Here is a 15,016-nt window from a genome sequence, read left to right as displayed (position 1 = left end):
GTACTTCTGTTTTGTACTGCTACTTTCCCTTATGATGCACATGGTATTTCTAATAGTTTGAAGTATGTTATCTGGTAATTTGTGTTGCAGTTCAGTTTATTCATGAACATCTGTTCCGTACTAAGGCCACTGCCCTACCTTCCCCAGCCCCTCGTTTTAAAAGTAATTTTAAAATTAAAGCTAATTAAGGAACTCTATTTTACAGGTTTGCAAAGATAGAGATTAGTGTGTCAGCACCTATTATTCCATTTCGAGAAACAATAACGAGACCTCCGAAAGTCGACATGGTGAATGAAGAAATAGGAAAGCAGCAGAAAGTTGCTGTCATACATCAAACAAAAGAGGACCAAAATAAAATTCCTGAAGGAATTCAGGTTGATTCAGATGGGCTTGTTACAATATCTACTCCAAATAAACAAGCTACGCTCAGTGTAAGAGCATTGCCCCTTCCTGAGGAGGTAACTCGACTTCTTGAAGAAAACAGTGACTTGATACGAACTATGGAGCAACTCAGCACATCTCTGAATGAAGATAAAAACACTCATGAAATAAATCAGAAGACTATGGACAAAATAAAGGAATTCAAACAAAAATTAGAGCAAAATCTGCAGGGAAGGAAGTGGAGAAATGCGGTTGATCATATCTGGTCATTTGGACCACGGAAATGTGGGCCTAATATTTTGTTACATAAATTTGAGGGTTATAAAAATTCTGTGTGGCAGTGCCTTGAGAATGCTGAGAAAGAAGTAAGTAAGTATGGAGACTTTGACAACAGCATAGTAAGTGGATTTCAGCTGGCTACGCTTTCAGGTCCCATGTGTGAAGAACCTCTCATGGGTGTGTGTTTTGCAGTGGAAAAATGGGAAATGAATAAGGTTGGAGAGATGCTTCCAACTAAAAGTCGGGATTCAGGGGAATGCGATGCTGTAGAACATAAAGAAAGTGAAGAAGCTGTTTCTCCAACAAGCACTTACACTGCTGACATTTGCAGTGAGAATGAACATGAACAGAGTAGTCAAACTGTTCCAAAGTCACTTGAAAAAAATAGTAAAAACAAGGGAGAAGTTTCACTTATGGATTGTTATGGTCCCTTCTCTGGACAGCTGATTGCCACCATGAAGGAAGCTTGTCGTTATGCTTTGCAGGCAAAACCACAGAGGCTTATGGCAGCAATGTACACCTGTGAAATTATGGCTACTGCGGAAGTTCTAGGTAAGACAACACAACCCTTTATCAAGAATTTGCTGATCTAATGTGTTAATTTTTAGGTGTTTAAAGTTCGACTGAATCAGAAGGTAGAAAAAGATGAGGAAAGTGTCAGAGGTTTTTCTTAGTTCTGTGGTAGATTTCTGCAGTGACTCTCTGATGCCTCCTTGCAATGCCACTAAACTTACCCTAACGTTTGTTCTTGGAGTTCTCCATGGAGGTTGCTATAATGAAAGATGTATTTATTGGCTGTAAAACTCTGCTGTTGTGCATACAAGCATGATACTTGACAGTGTAAACGAGTATATCAATTTTAAATGAAAAAAACAGAATCTGAATTGCTGTTTGCAAAAAATGCCCACTACTGCATGATTGCTTATAGGGATGTGCGCCATAAAATGAAATGGAAACATGGCTTTCTAATACATGAAAATGTTTTTCATGAGTGTGATTTAGGACTCAGATGTACAAGCAGATTAGTCCAGTTAAATGAATGTGTGTTAGATGGTGATAGCCATGGACATGCACTGGTTTATTACAAATCCATTATTATGGATAAGCTAAAGCCAATAAATTGTGTCCTTGAGGGTGAGTGAAAAGCATGTTTGCTATGCAGTAAGAATTGACAGCTGGCTTGTGATAAAGCGTTGGCTTTTATAACTTAATTTTTTTTTCAGTTGGTGTTCCTTTCATTGATATCCTGTTGAGTTTTAATGCATCTTTGTATTACCTGCTCGCTTCGAAGATTTTATAGCAAACTCTTGTGTTTAGAATACTTAAAGCTAGACTATCTTTTCATTTTGCTTATGCAAATGAAAATTAATTGAGAAACGATTTTATCAGACACTGTTGTGGCTTTTCTTTCTGGATTTGATAGCAATGCTCATGTTGTTATTAAAAAAGAAAAGAAGAAAAGTAAAGAAAGCCTGAGATCAGAGCATTTAAGGGAACAGTTCACACAGCTTCATAGTATTATCTCTGGCTCAGTCCTATAAGCGAAAACACACCGACTCCAAAACAGAAGAGCAGCTCCTTTCCCTGTTCCTAAGCTTATGGTGACCCATAGACTTGAAAATGTTGATCTTGCTGTATGTGCAAACTATTTCTATCCTGTATGAAAATTGTTTGTTTTTATAAAAGAAGTTATTTTAGCATCCAGGGTAAACAGAAATTGTTTGGCATTTTCCTTTGACCTTCTGAAGAGCGCTGCAGTATAGTGAAGTGGTGAACAGGGCTTAAATATTCTAAGGAGCTGAACATAACATATTTTTAAAGTGAATCTGTTATGCACATATTTATTCTGTATGTTGCAGCATCCTGAAGGGTTTTCTTTGAGTACTGTCATTGTTTTAATGTAATTGTTTCACTGATTTTTAAACAGCAAGTCATGGCATTTTTTTAGGGATTGATGCTGCTGAAGCCATTGATTATTTCAGCTTATTAGTGCAGAGTTAGGACCTCTGTTTCTCCAGTGTGTGTGTATATATTTATGTGTGTATATATGTATATATACTGGCATCAGCCCATAGTGGTAACACTGAAGACCACACATATCTTCTTTGTGATAGCCTGAACTGCTGCTTGAATGAAATGCGTGTTGCAGGAAACCCAAAGTAAGCTAAATAAATTATCTTCTGTTTTCTGTGTTTTGGAAGACTGGTCTTCAATGAACTGTGTCTAGAAAATGTGTTCATCTAAAGTGCATTATGATAATTGTTCCCTTATCTCATTAATACATATGCAAATTTTTCTAAGTCCTACTTATTACAATTAGAAAAATAAGTATTTTGACTTTTAACATTAATAACCTATAAAGTGGCTTTGGACTTGCTTGCTTGAACAAATAGCTTTAATGTATGTTGTGTGGTTCATCCACAACATATAAACAGTGACCTCAGTGTGATGCTTTTTTGTAATACATGTGTTTAACCTAAATGTTAAAGCAGTATGTGCTTAACCAAACTCACTTAACTGATGTGTGAGCTGTGCTGATATGTGACCCTTTCATAGCTCCAAGTTTTCTGTAGTCACTGGAATTTTCTTAGACTTGAAGTCATTTAGTTATGTGAACAAAAGCTATCCTTGCACGGCAGACTCAAGTGACTTCTCTTCAACGTGCTTTAATCTTCCTGTCATTTGAAATGTAGAATCTTAAGTATTTCCTCAATTTCCTCACAAGCAATAAGAAGACTATTGTGCATAGTAAAGGTGACGTTCAGCCAGAGGAGCAGTGAGGAGGTCCTGGTAAGGGCACGAGCAGATAAAATAATCAATGATGACAGGAAGAACACTTCAGCCCACATTTTAGTGGAGAACTAGAAACTCTGCAGTGGTTGGTATTGAACTGATGCTTCACCATCTGCATCTGACATGAAGGTTTAACTGCTCTACCTGTGTGCTAGTGCTGAATTTCCTTACCAAGGACCAGGTTCCATACTTTAAAAAAATAAATAAATAAAAGCAAATAAACCTATTCCAGCATTTCTTCCAATACCCTAAAAAGGTTTAAAATAGATATGCAAATCAATGCATGTGACTATGGTATTTAATGGTATCTTTCTGCCAAGTCAGAATAGGTGGGAATTATTGGGAAGTCATTGGATATTCCTAATTATTTCCAGGAAGGATCACTGTTTAAAAGCTGCCAGTACATGTTCATAGTTTGGAATATGTTCTTCTGTTCTTTTCATTTTCATCAGCAGGAATGTAGTTGTGAGCTTTTGTCTGTAGGATGCCTAACCTGCAAAACCATTTTAACAGCAGGTTAGCGCGATGCCTTCTATAAAGTTGAATGTGGGTGTTGTCAGAAGTGCTTTCTTCGTATCTGCAGTGTATTTCAGAGGACATGGTATCTGGGAAAGAAAAGTGAAAATTGCTGCTGACAAACTTAAGGATTTGATAATTAAAAGCTAGTTGGGCCACATTAAATGTAGTAAATACCCAATGAACAAGTTTTCTGTGCCTTAGTAGCACTGCAGCATTTGGGACACAGGTAGCACAGAGGGAAACACTGAAACAAATAAACCTTTAAAGGCAGCTGGGATGTAATTTCTGAGCAGCATTATTTCTTAGTAGCATCTCTTACCTTGTAACGTTTCTCTAATATTTGGTTAGCTGAAGTAAAGCGAGTTTGGCACATAATGTGGCATAGTGCCTTTTACGCTGTCACATGCTTGTTTTTTCAAATGTACATAGTACACATGTTATCCAGATTCATACAGTAGCCATCATTTATTAACTGTTATTTATATTATTCTGCACATAGTACTGACAGAATATGTTGTTTGTCTGAAATTAATGGATTCGCTTAAAATTTTACAGGGAAGAATGAGAGCCACGAAATGATGTGTTTTATATAACGCTGAAGTTTCCTGACTAAATATTTACGTATTTCTCTTAACGTTGCAGAATATGAATGTATTTGTAAGCTCATCAAAGTAATGTCTTTGCAGGTCGTGTGTACGCCGTCTTGTCCAAAAGAGAAGGCAGAGTGTTACAAGAGGAGATGAAAGAGGGAACGGATGTGTTTATTATTAAGGCAGTCCTGCCAGTAGCAGAGAGCTTTGGTTTTGCTGATGAAATCAGGAAGAGAACTAGTGGCCTGGCCAGTCCGCAGCTGGTGTTCAGCCACTGGGAGGTAAAAACATCTATTCACTCCATCTGGTTTGATCTATTTCCTGTAGATGTGGCAAACTGGAATAATGAATGGAAAAGGTTAAGTTTTGGTCAAGATGTTTGATTATTCATTTTTGAAATGAAGAGGGAAAATGTGTGGCTTTATATTGGTCTTACTTAATTTTAGGGTGATGCTGTTCAGAAATGGAGTTATACTTTCTTGAGGTGGGATGCTTTTTATTTCAATATCAAAGAGCTTCACAAATGAAACTGATTCTTCATAAATTGGTTTCTGTAAATTTTAAGTGCCTTTTAAAATAAATTATCTGATAAACTTATTGGGGTGGGGACGTAGGCTACTGCTAATAGGAAATGCATCAAGAGATCTCATTTACCTGACAGTTATCCTTTAAGTGATTAACAAATGCTTCAAGGTGTTTTTTTTGTCCTCACGTTTTTCTACTCTACATATGTTTCCATGTTAAAAGGCAAAGGGAATTGATGCAATTCTTTCAAAATCAGGTCTGGTCACAGTAAATGGAAGTGTCCTCAGAATCATTTCCTTTGTTCATTATTGTTACCTACGGAAATGAACGGGTTTAAGTAGAGGTGTAGAGGAAATACTGAGATGGGAAAGCTAATAAGAACTGTTATCAATTGAGAGCGCACTTCATTTTGTTCCTACAGTGCAGATTTTCAAGGAGTAAAGCAGAAAGCTTTAAATTAGAATTCCTCGTTAAAGCAAAACAAAGCTGCATTGTAGGCGGCCTTGGAAGACTTAATTGAAGGAACTAAAAATAGATTCAGGATAAAGAGTCTAAACCAATAACGTGAACTTTTTAAAATAACTGAAGTCTAGATTTTTAATTCTTTCAAGGTCAGATGTTCCTTTATTTGATGCGATGTTAGGACCATAGGAGCATTTGTTAAATGGCTTAGAAAGTTTTACTTTTATTGTTTTATCTTCAATTTTGTGACAAATGTCAAGTCTGTGAGTGCAAACAACTGCAGATTTGAGTTGAGGTGCACTATGTGTGGTTCCAGGTATGGTCTACTCTCCTCTGTTGCTCTGTAAAGTATGTGCTGGTCTTTTATACTGCGTGTATTCTTCCTCATTTTCTTATAGCTAAATTGTCCTAATAGGAGTGTGTATTAAATACTTCAGTAGCAGTATTTATTTCTTAGCAATTCCTGCAACTGCCTCAGGAATTTTGTGGTAAAAGAGCATCTCCGAAAACCAATCATTTGCTATCAAAAGAGTTGAGAGTCCTTGAAACAGTACTTCTCGTCTTCCTTGGCAGCACTACCTTGCTGGTGCTAAAAATGCAATGGATAAATGCAGCCCATATAAGTAGAGTGTGTTCAAAAAATAGACAACAACAACTTGGTGTGTAAAGGGATGTGAGGCAGTACAGATTAGATACTTCGAACCCATAAGTATTGGCAGGATTATGTACAGTAGATTATTTTTTTTCAGTTTTGGATGTCCTCATCTGAAGCGCAGCTGGTGAGGTTTTGTGGCTTAACTGGTCTTTTGTCTGAAGTATCTCTTGTATCAGTGCCCCAGAGGGATGTCAGTCAGAAGGACGATAATTCCAGCTAACCACTGTTCTGTGCCAGTTTCCTTAGGATTTGTGGCTACTGTGCTGCAATGCTAAGCAAAAATTGAAATCCCTTCCCTCTATGACCTTCCCTTCTACCCCCAGACTGTGCCATATATTTTTACACTGTCAGATATTAGGAATTTGAGCTAAATAAATATCAATTTCAGAATCTCTGGTGTCATATACCTGGTGGTATGACAGGTAAGCCAGGAGAAATAGTTTGTGTCTCAGATCACGTGAGACATTCGTAAAGCTTTCCTCTGGTTCTCCTGCTAAAAACAAATCAAGGGAACAGTTTTCATCAAGTATTGGGTGTGACTTTGATGGTCTGAAGTTCCTGGTGAGTTGTCACAGTATATTCATGGTATCCATGGTGTATGCTTAACAAATGCCATTCATTTTTTTTGCATGCCAATTATTTCATGTATTGTACTGTAAGATAATGATGTGAACTCTGTGAGATCTCATGCGGTGTTTTCCTTATTTGTTGAAGATAGATAGGCTGTGTAGTAGCTACTGGGTTTTCATTCACGTTTGCGATGTTACTGAGTGTGTGTCTGTTGCCTTAAGTGCATTCTGTGTGATCCCTTCTGTGTCACACTGCATTGATTTAAAGTGGTTTTTCCTCAGTGTGCTTTGCTTATTACCTGGGTGCCCGAGGAAAAGGTGGGTTTTTCTACACAGATTGCTTTTGCCACCTTGATTTCCCCATTTTACATTTGAAGTACCACTTTTTGGTATTTTTAAATTTTCAAGGACTTAATTTCATGGGAATTATATGTATGAAGGATATTTAAAGAGATTAGGATTGAGAGTGATTTTTTTTTTTAATTACTATTATTTCATTAATATGATTTGTAGACTATAAAATAAGGGAGATCAGTGATAGCACAGATGTTTAAATGAGCCTCTGGAAATGAAATTTCCAGTTAATTTGTCTTGTGTAGTTCATATCACTCCAGCCCCAGGGAATGGAGCAGTGCATGTATCAAGGTCTATCTTGTCAGATACGCCTTTGTTTTATTCACTTCTTCTGTCATACTTGAATTTATTTCTGCCTATAAAGAATAACCAGCACTGGGAGCTTTCAGTTTGGTCCCAGATTGAATAAATACATGTTAAAAGATAGTCAAGTATTATTTTCCTTATGCTGTCCGTGTTAAGTGTGTTGGGTTGACTTGGCCGTATTTTCTTTACTTGTGATTTAAACTTTCCTTTGAATTCCTAGTTAAAAGTACGTAGCTTTGAGCTGATGAATGCCTTCTATTTTTTTAATCCTTGAATTAATAACATACATTCGGTTGGAGTGTAACTCTAGTAGAGCAGTAACTTGTTGCATTGAGTCATGCCATTTTGTCTTTTCATGAAGTTCTTTGAGCAAGAAGATATTTATTACGGAGCAGCACTTTAGAATAATGGAGCTCTAATCCCATTTGGGAAATGTATTATAGTGAAAATAATGCATGTGGCTCAATTCAAATGAGAATTGTCTGCAACTTCAGAAATATTCAAAGAACTACTTCTTGTAAAGCTCTGAAATGTATAGTTTTCCAGTTAATGCACATCTTCAGACTGCATCGGTTGTCTTTTCTTCCTGGGAGAGGAGGGGGATCTGTACATACGATTGATCTTAGTTCTATTTGACTATTCCTTCTGAGCAGAATAGTGCCTAGGCTCCGCTATAAGGCTCTGTAGAAAGGTAAAAGAAGGGCTGCATGTAATATATGATAAGAATCTGATGTGTTCTGAATCACTGGAAGTTTTATATTGTGATTTTTCTATTCATTCCTAATTGTAAGTCATTTTAGTGCTCACATAGAAGATAAGTGTTTAATGTGGAAGTTGCTGGATGAGGCTGTTTGGCCAGCATTAAACAGGATGCTGGGCATGGTAATGAGATACTTTTTAATAGTCTCCATGAACCTTTATTAGGTATAAATTGTGACTTTACCTCTTAGTGCAAGTGTCAGCTTAGGCATGCTAAGGAATTCTAGGAGTAACCTGGAACCTTTCAAATATGAAAAGGTCTTTATATTAACCAGAACATCTGAAGCTAATTAAGGTAGTAAATAAAAGCTGTGCAGCTTTGATTTTCCTATGCATCTCTTAAGTAACAGGAAAAAGCACAACAGTAAAGCCACAGGTTTCCTTATTTTCTTTCCAGTTCCCTAATCCTTGTTTGTAGCTACTGACTGAAGTCACAGCTAAAACTCGGCTATCACTGATTGGAGCACAAACAAGGATGATGTTCTTGAGCCAAAGTAAACTTCCACGAGTTTATTTTCTAACTAAATGTGCAAATGTTCATTATTACAGTGTTTATTGAAAGAAGCAATGTCATATCTGACTTCCTGTGTTTTAAGGCCCGGGCCATCCCTATTGGATATTGTCATTGGAATCTTTGGATTCTTCTGAAGTGCTTTGGGTGCTGGGGTTTCTTTGTAGTGAATTTTCACTCTTGTCATTAACCTACAGGTTAAATGTTTAAAGCTTGAATGCGAGTTATTCCATTCTCTCTAAATTCCTCTCTGAAACAAAACCCATCTGACTTTTTTCTCATTTTTCCAGGCTTTTGCCAGCTGACTGTAGAAATGAAATACATGAGCTTGTGAATTGGATTTATGCTTGTACGCTCTTGGTCTTTCTCTCATTGTATTTTCTCAAAACCATGTAATTTACAATCATGAGCTTTTGCAAGAAAATACAAGGATGCAGAGAGAAATAAAACAGTGAGATTTTTGTCAAGTTATGAAGTGTGCTATCTATATCATAGAATTATATGTAATAATCTTAAGAAGGTGTATTTGTTTCTTTGCTACAAATTGATGTATAGTGATGTAAAGTGGCCACATCCTTCTGAGAAGCCCAGGTTTGACTACAGGATAGTCAAAGATCTGACTAAAAGGGAGGTGGAAGATGAGTTGGATTCCTTTTTTTGTTGTTGTTCTTTCAGGATATGATATAGAGATTAGCTATTTATAAATGGACAAGCTGGTACACAAAGTATTTGGTACAATATGAAAATTTGTGTTTCAATAACATAACTGTGAATACATTATTATTATCTTTATCCTAAGAACATTTATTTGTAGGTACTTCTGTAAAATTTGTAAGTATATTGAATGTACTTTTCCTCCCACCCTCTACCATCTCATCCTCATCCCCAGCATAGTGTTTTATGAGTGTTTCAGGTGCACAGTTGCTCAGTACTCTGAAGTGGGAACAGCAATGACACCTGCTTCCCACTGGAATTAAATGGGTGCAGCTCAATCTACCTGCTTTTACTGGGTATCCTTCTTGGTACTCTCTGTGCTGGAAACGCTGCCTGCATCCAAGCTTCTCTCTCACCGTTTTGTTATGCTTAGAGCAGAAGCGTATTTACAGCATGACTCAGCTTATTATTAAAAACTCAGTTTGGAGATGACGGCTTTTCAAAGTCATTTTTCACATAAACCTCAGCAAATTTCTGCCACATTACCTGAAAGGCAGGGGTGATTTCTGATTGACGAGGCTGCTTCAGGTATCTAAAAGGCATATCAGCAATGTGCATATTAGTTACGTAGTCTTTGTCGTTACTGAATGCTGGCCACCATTTGGACTGTCAGTGTTCTTGAAGTATCTTTCTAGCATTGATTTTTCAAAGGTAGAAAAGATTCTGATACCCTGAGGTGTGTTTGTCCTTTGACATGGTGCATAGTAGTTCTTTTAAAGTTGATTTTGAGTAACCACTTCTAGCATAATGTTGTTCCTGGCATGCAAAACTATCCCTGGTAGTGCTTGAGCACACTGAATTTTGTCACCTTCTTATATGGTTCACATTGCTTCACACGTTACTTGCTAGCCTTGTAGTCTTCACTGGATAGAGTAAAGCTGCTCTTTGTACTCATGGTCCAGCTAAAGCGTTTTCCACATTGATGTTACTTGGCTCAAAAGAAAGTTTTTGTCTCCATCAGACAGTAAGGACCAGGAGGGGAAATGCTACCAGCAACATGGCTGCATTCCCAGATCTGCCTGACCTTTTGGATGAACTAGGCAGATCCAGTCTGTTTGCTTTTGATGCATCTCTCAACCTTGTTTTGCATAATTAGACTGCCTGAGGCAGAGGCTGTTTCATGCCATCGTTTTGTGAAACACACCAGACAATGGGACACAGACCACTATTGGAGCCATCTGGGTGCCACTGAAATGCAAATAATAAATCATCCTCGTATTAAGGCTTAAAATTCCAAGTTCTCTGGAATTGAAAGTAATTTGTTCTAACTCAAGTCTTGAAAAGTTTGATGAACTTACATAATCATTTGCAGAATTTAGTACATACTGTATTGTCTTTCAGTATTAAAATAGTACTCATATTATTTGCATTTTTATTGGTTAATTATTACAAGCGTTCAGATTATGTCTGAAAAAGATAGGAGCATGCATTGCTTGAATATTTAGTGTGTAAGTTGTTAGGCTAAAAGAAAATGACAGCTGTTTTGCCCATGTTACTCTGCATGCTGTTACTAAACAAGCCTTGGGAGACATTGCTGTTTGGGTGTGTTAGTTTGAATAGTTGTGATGTTTAATGAAACTTCTTGCTTTGGAATTACTTATTTTTCCTCAAGAATACATCTACACTTAAAGTATCTGAAGTAATCTAATCTGCTTTTAAAATATCTAATCCTTACTGATTTCATTTTAAACACTGCTTCTTTTATACCTAGAATTGGTTCATTGCAGTGAGCTGTGGAACACATTCATTAGCCTGGATTTCACTGATTGCTGTTTCTTTTTTTTTTTAATTCTTTATTTTTTGTTTTGATTTCATGGACCTTCCATAGCACACAGTAGTTGCTCTCTGATCATTCGGGACTCTATCCAGACAAAAACATGATTTCTGTCACAGATTCCAGTGTCCCCTACGCACTTCCCATGAATACAGACAATAGTTCAGGGGTTAAAAAACAACTCAGTTCTGATTCCAGAAAGCCCAGACCCATGGTTCTGCCAGCTACCACTGTAGGCAAATTGAATTCAGCAATCGTGGAGCATCAGAGGGAAACATAATTTTTGTTGGTTGTTTTTTTTTTTACCTTCTTGCAGCATATGTACAGAGCGTGGGGAACAGTGGATGCCAACTGCTAGGAGCATCTGCTTTGATCCATTAATGTGATGTGAAGAGTAGTCTACTTTTGTCCTCAGTTTCACTTACGGAGTCAGAAGTTAAGAATCAGAAAATCTTCTTTTTTGTTTATTTTTTTTTAACACGGTGTGAATAACACCTCTATGAAGTTATACTGGAGTTATATTAACAAGGCTATTTGCTCACTCCTTAAAGGAAGAGCACGACTGATGCCTCCATTTCCAGCTGACTCAGTGGATCTGGCTTCCTCTTTCTCTTTATTTGTCACGGTGTTTACTACAAACACGGTGTGTTTAATTAACCACATTTTCTACAGTATGTCCACACCATTCGCTTGGGAATGATCCTCAGAAAGAGGAATTCTCAAGTGTCCCCATAACTTGCTCCAGAAGCAGAATGTAATGCCAGAGCTGTTTAGGCATGATGAGATGCAAAGCCAGTTCCTGCAGGTACTGATGTGGCTTTCAAAACCTAATTTGGTCTCTTTCCAGTTCAGCTCTGCATAGTGCAGTGGTATGTTAGACCTGTAAGTTCAGTCTTGAGTGTTTCCTTCAAGAGCCACCATTCCTTGTTTCTTTCAGAGTGTATTTTTGGAGTTAGGTGACTTGCTGATGTGAAGAAACTTAATCAAAGGGAATAGTAACAGCCCTTTAAATTGGTGTAGTTTGTAGCTGCGTGCTGTCCCTTGGCAGTAGTTCTGGAGCATGTCTATTGAGTACGAGTCACTTCTCATTCCTGTGTTTCTTCTTGAACTTGGACATTTTCATTTGTTCTGCTCTTTAGATAGGTCCTGACTGGGGGAAGTTTCTGGTGTTTTTCCAGCATGATGATGATTAGTATGAACATCACAACAACCTGATCCAGTCAGCACGCGATGTTTGCCCAGAAGTTGGGAGGAAAACTAACCAAAGAAAAAAACAGCAATTTTCACTGTCTTTTTCTTTATTTCAAGTGCATAATCGTGCTCCCTTACTTACTGTTTTACTGGCATATGCTGTCAAGGAATTGCCTTGAGGCACTGGTAGAAAGTCCCTGTATAAGACATCAGGATGGGTATAGCTCAGGTGGATTCTTCTATGCTTGGATGGCCCTTATTGGTACGTTAAAAACATGCAGAAACATTTGGAAACCAAAATTTCATACCATTTATTTATGAGTTCTGCTTGCTTCGGTTTTCAGAGAGACAACTTTATGTATGTTAATTTCCCACCTAAATAAGTAAGGCTGCAGGTCTCTTCCAGCATATGATTGATATCCTATTTAATTTACCAGGACTATGTATATACTTAACTGTAACAAATTAGTATGTTTTGGTGTTTTTTTCCTTAACTTAGGGGCCTAGAATTCTTTTTTACAGGAATTATCCTGCAATGTTTCCTAATAAAAAATAGCCATCTTCTATGAGTGATGCTCCAAAAATAATGCTTCCTATTTTATGATATTGGCTGATGAGGTCAGTTGGTGGTGGTATGGCTGTACAGATTGAACCTTCCCACCAATATTCCATTACTTGTTGTTGCCGTGTAACAGGTGGCAGCAGAGGCTGTTTTGAGGAATAATGTTCTATAGCTGAAAATGTGCTCTATTGAGCAACACAATACATTATTTTGGTCTTTGTATCTGTTGTGGTGTCTGTGTAAATAAGTAGGAGGCATTACTTTTGGGGCAGGCTACGTACCATAGTTATTGTCCTAGCTTTCTATATACTGTATATGTAATTCCACTGAGGTGTTTCTTAGCATCTGAGGTATTAAATTTATTTGATATTTCTAGGAAAAATCTTTGTCCTAACACATTATCATTATTTTTTCTATTTCCTTCTTTCTGGTTTATGTCACTTAGACTGAGCTTTAATTTTATTTGGCTTGAAATAGCAAATGGCAGCTACAAGTATTTGTCAAAAGAAAAAGTTTCTAATACTAAGTTAGAATTTAGGGAAGTTTATTCTGTCCTTGTCAGTGCTAATATTAGACTTCAGAAATGATCATGGAGTGATGTTCTCAATTACTACCATAACTATTGCTGTTCTCACAGTAACTGTTACATACCACGTTCCTTCTCCCATGAGGACTTTGGTTAAGAAATGGATGCAGTGTTCCTGTTCTCGTGGTGAAGTGATATTACCTGTAGGTAATTATCTAGGTAATTATCTAGGGAGGAAATCTACAGTCAGACTGATGAGCTGAAACCTTCAGATCTTATAAATTCTGATAAGACCATGGTGACTTAATATTCTAAACAAGAAATTCCTTCTTCAAAGCTAAAAATTTTATAAATGCTATTTGTTATTGTTACTGACGGCCATGAAATGTCTTAAAATAAATATGTACAGAGATAAATACGACTGAATTTCAAAAGCTGTCCCATGCTTTCTGTGATGAATGCTCGTGTGTTCTGCATAAGTAGCCAATAAACTGTCCAGAAAGTACTTCAATGATTAAAATTACCTGGAATGCACTAAGTATATTAGGAAAACCTTTATTCTACTTTATTATTTTTTTTCCTAGATCATTTCAAGTGATCCATTCTGGGTGCCAACCACTGAAGAAGAGTATTTGCACTTTGGGGAAAAGGCAGACTCTGAGAACCAGGCCCGCAAGTACATGAATGCAGTAAGAAAGCGAAAGGGACTTTATGTAGAAGAAAAAATTGTGGAGCATGCTGAGAAGCAAAGAACCCTCAGTAGGAATAAGTAGCTGCGTCTGCTTCCTTTCTCTCCTGGTTCAGCTAAGTTTTCTATGCAGCAGATTAAAAGATTTCTCCTGGACTTGTTCTTTTACACCATATTTCTTATACTTTCTAATGTTTATGGCTTATGTTTTGAAGAACAGAAGCCTTTCCAACTTTCATATTGAGAAAATAGTTTATTTACTTAAATCGTAGGTATATTTCTTGGAATTGGTCTCCGATTTTAAAGCTTTCTGCACTACTGCTGTCATGGGATTGGGAACTCCTAATTTAATTGGTTTCTTTCTGATTTATCAGATGTAATTGCAGTTAGAGGTGGTTACCTAGTCTGTTGCAAATAAACTATGCAATGAATTTAGCTCCTTAATGTTTTTGTCTCTATTTTTAAAATTAATTTTCATTTCTGTAATGTATTTGTTGCCCTCAAGCACTTTCCATAGTTACCTATATGCAAACATACAGGCCTTCTTGGAGTTTCTGAACTATTTGTTTCACTCTGTTCCTCATGTAAACAGTCATCTAAATGAGGTGATACAGCCTCTACTCCCAGGTTGTAGCAATACATTGTCCTTAAACCAGAGGGCAAAAATAGCACACGTGGAAGACTGAGGACTGCAAACCAGACAAGGCTTTTCTTTTTTCCTCTCCTTAGAAAGGCATCTTGTAAAAAAGTTTACATAATTATCCTAAGCTGGGACCTGCCATCACTGAACTAGGCACACGGCTATTCCTGCCAATCCTGTTTGAGTATTTACAGACTCTTTGCAGAAATTTCTACTCG

The 15,016-nt window shown here is 37.1% G+C and overlaps 1 protein-coding gene across 2 annotated transcripts in view; it reads left to right on the top strand.

Moving 5' to 3' along the window:
- EFL1 (elongation factor like GTPase 1) overlaps nucleotides 1-14,593 on the top strand; it is a 54,331-nt gene extending 39,738 nt beyond the window's left edge. For both annotated transcript variants that reach the window (XM_015872991.3, XM_015872992.3), the window contains exons 18-20: nucleotides 206-1,212; nucleotides 4,659-4,843; nucleotides 14,055-14,593. In XM_015872991.3, coding sequence (XP_015728477.2) covers nucleotides 206-1,212; nucleotides 4,659-4,843; nucleotides 14,055-14,243 — 1,381 coding nt within the window. In that variant the 3' untranslated portion in view covers nucleotides 14,244-14,593. The remainder of the gene's footprint in view (nucleotides 1-205; nucleotides 1,213-4,658; nucleotides 4,844-14,054) is intronic.
- Nucleotides 14,594-15,016: the final 423 nt, after the last annotated feature.

Source organism: Coturnix japonica, chromosome 14 (genome assembly GCF_054131305.1).
Source record: "Coturnix japonica strain WE chromosome 14, WE-NBRP24, whole genome shotgun sequence".
NCBI lineage: Eukaryota > Metazoa > Chordata > Aves > Galliformes > Phasianidae > Coturnix > Coturnix japonica.
Note: the sequence above shows the minus strand (reverse complement) of the source record. Positions and strands in the feature narration are given on the sequence as shown.